This window comes from Lytechinus variegatus, chromosome 1, assembly GCF_018143015.1.
Source record: "Lytechinus variegatus isolate NC3 chromosome 1, Lvar_3.0, whole genome shotgun sequence".
NCBI classification, from domain to species: domain Eukaryota; kingdom Metazoa; phylum Echinodermata; class Echinoidea; order Temnopleuroida; family Toxopneustidae; genus Lytechinus; species Lytechinus variegatus.
This window is the reverse complement of record NC_054740.1, coordinates 30334397-30340675: the sequence shown is the minus strand read 5'-3', so window position 1 is coordinate 30340675 and position 6279 is coordinate 30334397. Positions and strand designations below refer to the sequence as shown.

Below are 6279 nucleotides of genomic sequence, written 5' to 3'. Positions count from 1 at the left end.
AGTGGACGGTAAAGAATACTACTTGAATTATCAATCGTTGGTTGTTCAATGATTTCAATCACAAACGTGCAGTAATAATGCACCTCTACGATTTGAAATGATGTGCCACATTTGAAAAAAACCTGCCAGATATTCAAGGCAATTTGTGGCAAATTATGAATTTTAATTGCAATTATTTTTGCAAAATTTTCATCCCGCTTATTTCATAATTTCATGGATGAACATGAAGTAGTGGAAGCTAAAATAGTCTTAACAAGAATGACAAAGTTTTCTCCTAAACTAATAAACATTTAGGATTAGATATAAACTGTCTATTTTTCATCTCATTTTATATGCACCGAAGACTCCTCAACTGAAATCTTGTGACTGACAAGTCATCATTGACATGACTGAGACAGAACAAGGCAGCATAAATTTCATGGATTTTAAATAAATCAAGTCAGACTATGATTAGGGACAAATCGAACTTGGGATTTTACTTTTAATCCTGAAAGATTATCTTTTGAATTCCAAGGAGTTTAAATATGAATCCTTTGAAATTTGAAAACTTATATTTAGGATTAAAACTAAGTCTCAAAGTCGATTTGGTCCCTAAATTTACAATCCAGCTGGATTTATTTAAAATCCCCGGTATTTACAGTGATGCCATAAACTGACCATCAAATTAAAAATATTTTACTTCATTCATGACTTCACCACCTACAGTCGAACAAGGAAACATAAACTTATGCAGCCATTCAAAAAAATCCAGTTACATTTGATAAATTTCACTTATAAATTAAAATTCCTAATGCTTCTAAAATATGTCTAATATCAGCTACATCGAATGGAATATCATGAATATAGTTGTATCATTTTACCATAATTGTGTGCAAATTTTACAATTATTGACAGGGAAGTTCTCATGGGCTACGGGAGATTAGATACACACGATGATAAATTAATCAAAATTATTGTTATCATGATTTAGAATCTGTTCATGTACATTATGTCGAAAATTACTTTAAACATGCATGCGTGTTAGCGCTAAAAACTTGCCATGTTGACAGGTTTATACGCACAACGGGCTATGGAAATTATTTATTTGTGCTTTGCACTTTGAAAATGGCGTCCGTTCAAGCTCATGATCTCTACAGTTTTTACTTTTCATAAATGTCAAAATTTTCCCTCAAATATGGGGTTGACCATTTTCGAATGAGTAAGATCGTCGTCACTGCAACTTATTATGTTACAAGGAAAATAATGAAAGAGTCAAATTCTTTGTAATTAAATGTGAAAAACGAATGTAAGATCATGACATCATCGGCGTATTCAGCTCAAATTTATTATTTGCTTAGAACTGTGTCACTGAACTGAAACATTTTTTTAAATTCAACAACTTCCTTGTTTTTCATGCGTTTTGGATGTAGAAAATTATCATATGGGCTTATTACCATAATGAATTCTCTATGATCTTTGTGAAGAACTTTCATTGAGACTTTGTGTGATTTTCACCGATGATGGCCGAGTCCCAAAACCCACCATGGCAATATAAAGATAAGTCAACTTGACATTAAAACAAGAAACCTATTGAAACAAGAAACTTATTTACATGTAGCAAAATATACAATTTTAAACATGAATGAAACACATAGAGATACATCAATTACAAACGTGAACTAGTTTTATAAGCAATTGTTCATTGATTCTCTGACAATCACAATGCCATTCGGTTTCATACCCTCAAGGAATCATGCTGTTTGTAAAGAGCGGCATCTTTTAACAATCCGTTAGTAGCTTCACGTTTCAATCGATTGAGATGGGTGTGTTTTGTTATTGTTGTTGTTTGTCTGTTTGCTTTTTTAATAGTGCAAGTAAAACGAGTCATACACCAGCCCCATTACGACGAACATACTCTCGTATGATATATATATGTATATACTTGTTTCGAAATTATAAAATTTAACAATTTTATCAAGTTTATACAAAAATAACCAATGTCTACAAAAAATCAGATGGCAACGTCGTGTGCAACAACCGGCGCAGTGTCAATCTGTGAGATCTGAGAATCTGTTGTAGCAGTTGACTCTTTGCGGCTTTGTGTTCGCTTGATGGTTGCAGATTGGTCCATGCTGATGTTACTCGATCCATTTTCTTCCATCTTAGCTTTCTTCACCAGATGTCGTTTAATGGACGGACAGAAAGCGAAAGCTTCGAAGAATGCGTGCCGGTACCTTGGGTTGACGAAGGTGTACACGAATGGATTGATGGCAGAGTTGACATAGGAGAGGATTCTACCTGTCCACATAACTTTCTCTACCTGATCCCCGGATAAAACGTAATTCTCAGTGGCTGATGTAATCATCATAGCGAAAGATGAGCACTGGTATGGAGCCAGACAAATGAAGAAGATGACGCCGTTTACGATGAGCATGCGTACCACTTGATTACGCATCTGAATACTACGCACAGCTGTTGACGCGAGTTGATTTTCGCGTACCGCTACGCGCGTGTTGACAGCGCGTATTATAAGTCCGTACATGAGGAAGTTAAGGATCATGACGACGAAAAACGGGATGGTCTGCAGGCCGTTCCCTATTGATAAGAAAATGTCAGATATTGGTAGGCAGTAGCCGGACAGATTTGGCAAGGACTCGTACTTTTCGTCATCAGGCCACAAGAAGCAGAGAGGGGTCCACTTAAACCATCCAGGAATAAGGCTGAGCGCGAAGGCAGTGGCTAACAACCATGCCGCCGCTACGGTCCGGATTGTTCGTTTTCGTCCACTGATGAGCCGATGCTGAACCGGTCGACACACAGCATAGTACTTCTCAAGCGTTACCAGGGTTACTAAAAAGATGGATGCATAATAGGAGAGTTGTACGAAGTAGTTGAGAAGGACGCATCCTACTGTCTTCAAGCCGTACTGGTCGTTGTAGATCGGAGACGCAGCATACCGACCTACCTTATCTCCGACTGCAAAACATAAAAACATGATATCAGCCAAGGCAAGATTGAGGAGATAATAATTGGTAACGGTACGCATGCGACGGATGCGGGCGACGACGAAGATGAAGGCGATGTTGGAGATAGCTCCGATGGCCCAGATTATTGGCATGACGATCGTGATGAGAACAACTTCACCTGGTTGATAGAGAAACGTGTCTGCCTCTGCAACTGAATAATTGCGAATATCATAGACACCCACCCCAGGTGGACAAACGCCCCCCTCAGACATTGTGAAGGTATTGTGCAAAATATTCTCTTTCCTGAGAACCAAATGCTCTTCGGACGACATAAAGATTTGTTGCATCAGTTAATCATACGCAGTTCAAGTAGTATCCAGGAACTATCACTTTAGTATATCGTCAACACATTGAATAACAGAACTGATCCCTTTTTACTCCTCACGAATTCTAATGCAATATGTTCAATCCAAATTTACCAAGTAAGATACATAATGTTATGACATAATATCGTGTTTCTCTTCAAACTGTATTGTTTCAGATCGAGGTCAACAGTAAAGACTAAATACACCAATTAGTAAAGATATCCAACTGGTTTGCATTCTAGTTATCAACGCTGACGAACCAAGAGTAGAAGATAATGTCAGATTGTTAGTACATGTATTTATACCATACGCATTGCAAGATTTGTTCAACTGTATTTATCATTTCGAATCTAATGCACTCCACCGCCTTCAAGATCAGTTATCGCTTTATCAAATCTCTATGCAATCCTCAATGAAGCAGACGATATACCTTTCGAAATACTAGTAATAAGACGCCTACTAATGGTTGTTGTGACATCAGGTTATTAAGATTTATAATCCCCGATGCTCTAAATTTTTTCTTCACCGTCATTAAGAGAAATCAATTTAGCCGAAATTGATATAGCAATTCTATGTTCTGGTTTATTTTTGTAACACAGCGATGATGTTAAGACACTGCCAGCCTCGTTAGTCACTCAGTGAATATGATAACAATTGTACCCTTGAGATCCTTTGAGTATAGGTTGATTTTCAAGTAATCCTCTCAATCGTTGCCGAGAAACTGAATTACCATAGGACCTTCTACAGAAGAGATATCCTCCGAAGTTGATATATAAATGTTATGATACAAGAGCACGCACCACTTCTCAATTTACTCATTAACACTCCATGAGAGAGGGAACATTGGGGCAGACGACATGGCACGATAAATGTTGATATCGATACCACCTTTACAAAGAAATTCCCGCCATATGTCCAATTACCAACAAAATTGTCCTTTTTTAATTAGTAATTTTCCTGTTCCTCCATAAATCGTTCTGGTAGCACTGCGGGTGAGGATGTGACCAATGACTCCTGTCAATCTCATGCTATAAAGCGATTGTAGTATTTTCGGACAAACTTTAGGAAAAACTACAATGCTAAAGAGTTGGAATCCTCATTTTCAACGAATATTATCTTTGATGAAAATGGTGTTGCAACGATGCACATTCCCAAATGAAGCACCACACCATATGTCTTGCAAAATGACTAGCATCATCGAATGACAGCCGTTAGTTTTCTTTCCTGATCAGAAATAAATACTTCACGGTCCGAAACTAAGGTTGGAACACCTCTTTCACTCGTCAATGACAGATCTGGAAAAGAGGTTCGATTTCAATTGAGACAACTGTGATATGACGTCACGTAAGATGGGCGTAGCTCAACAAGCATGCACGCTCATGTATGATCATCGTATCTCTCTTTCCCTGGATTTGGAGTTCATTGAGTGATTTTTAGCCAATCACAGATGAGCGTGGGTCACTGGGATATATGAGGATGTCCTGAGCAAAAGAGCATTGGCGTTGGTTGGTTTTCAAACACAAAGGCATACCTGGGAATTTTGGAAATGAGAGAGGGAGAGAGAGACTCTTCTGTCCAAAGAAATTCGCTTTAGATAAGCGCAGCCATTTCCTGGATGGCATTGGTCGAGTCTCTTTTCTTTAAATGTACAGGAAATTCGACTTATGATGGTGAAGGAAAAGGCTGCTTGGACCAGGAAGGATCTTGCTTGTTTGAAGAAAATAATATATCTATTTTTCCCCTTTTATTGTATAGCACAGGGTAATTAGTTGTTTTCTGGTGGACAAAGAAATGAAGATAGGCGCCAAAATACAGAGATCAACGAAATATTGAAGTCCTTTTTTCGATTGACCTCCCTTTCTAAATACATGTATAATCATTAAACCAACACTTTCCGATATTATAAGCCACAATCATAAGGATATTGAACTTAATACCAAGCTGTATGTCTGCTTCATCACGACAAGTATATATGTATTCAAAATCTTAATGTTTTTCAAGTAATCCAAATCAAAATCTGTGTTCGTGTTTGAAAAAACGGAATTGTCGAGGTGCTTAGTTTTATCAGACTTTCACAGACAATCATCATTATTGCCTTTTCCAATAGTTTTTAAGGAAACAGCTCATCATGTTCAATTAGGAAAGAACAAGAGTTGATTCGTAGTGGTCACGGCATTGTTGTATTTTCTTAACCTACATATAATATATTGAAGAATACACAATGCCATTTTTTCTTTGCCTTTCAATGTTTCATCATAACTTTTTCCTTTGGACCGAAGCTTTTCACTCAATGTATATATATAAAGACAACTGGTTTATTTCTCTATAACAGACGTCCTCGCATCTCGATATGCATAACCGTATTGTGATGTCTGTTTTATTCTCAGTCTGTCAGGCTTTCATATTTTCAAAAGCAAAGAAAACAAATCCCCGTCTTTCCTTTGCGAGCTCCATTCATGTAACTAATATATGACAATTGGATCGAATTTACCCTTGAATTGGGCAGATAGAGCCAGACTCGGTGGAGTCCTATAGCCAAGCAACAAACATCCCAATATCTATCCCCCGTCGGTGGAGCTTTTTGCAAAATTAGAATTGCATCGTCGTTATGTTATGATTTCCTTCATCTTTATCCCAGCATTTAGAGAACATTCAAGTTTTTACCTTTACCCATTTTTGTTTGATTATGATTATCTGTCTCCATTAGCAGATCTTCATCCCCGCGAGGCAGTAACCATGACTACCAGAATGATCATATTTACCATATTACCAAACTGTGTTTGAGAAAAGGATTGCGAAAGACGAACTTTGAACATGCCCCCAAAGAAACTGCAATGCACCCCTTTATCTTAAACTGTATATATAAAGAACGAAGCTGTACAAATGTCGTTCTCCTAATCTAAAGTTAACCTTATCTCATATGTTGGCGATACGTAATTACACACTAAAGACAAGATTATTTATGTCCA

At 37.4% G+C, this 6279-nt stretch overlaps 1 protein-coding gene across 1 annotated transcript; it reads right to left on the bottom strand.

The window, feature by feature from the left end:
* Nucleotides 1–1853: 1853 nt before the first annotated feature.
* LOC121410940 (neuropeptides capa receptor-like) lies at nt 1854–4851 on the bottom strand. The gene has a single exon (XM_041603346.1). The coding sequence runs from the start codon at nt 3290–3292 to the stop codon at nt 1991–1993; it is 1302 nt and encodes a 433-aa protein (XP_041459280.1). The 5' UTR covers nt 3293–4851; the 3' UTR covers nt 1854–1990.
* Between the last annotated feature and the right edge of the window lie 1428 nt (nt 4852–6279).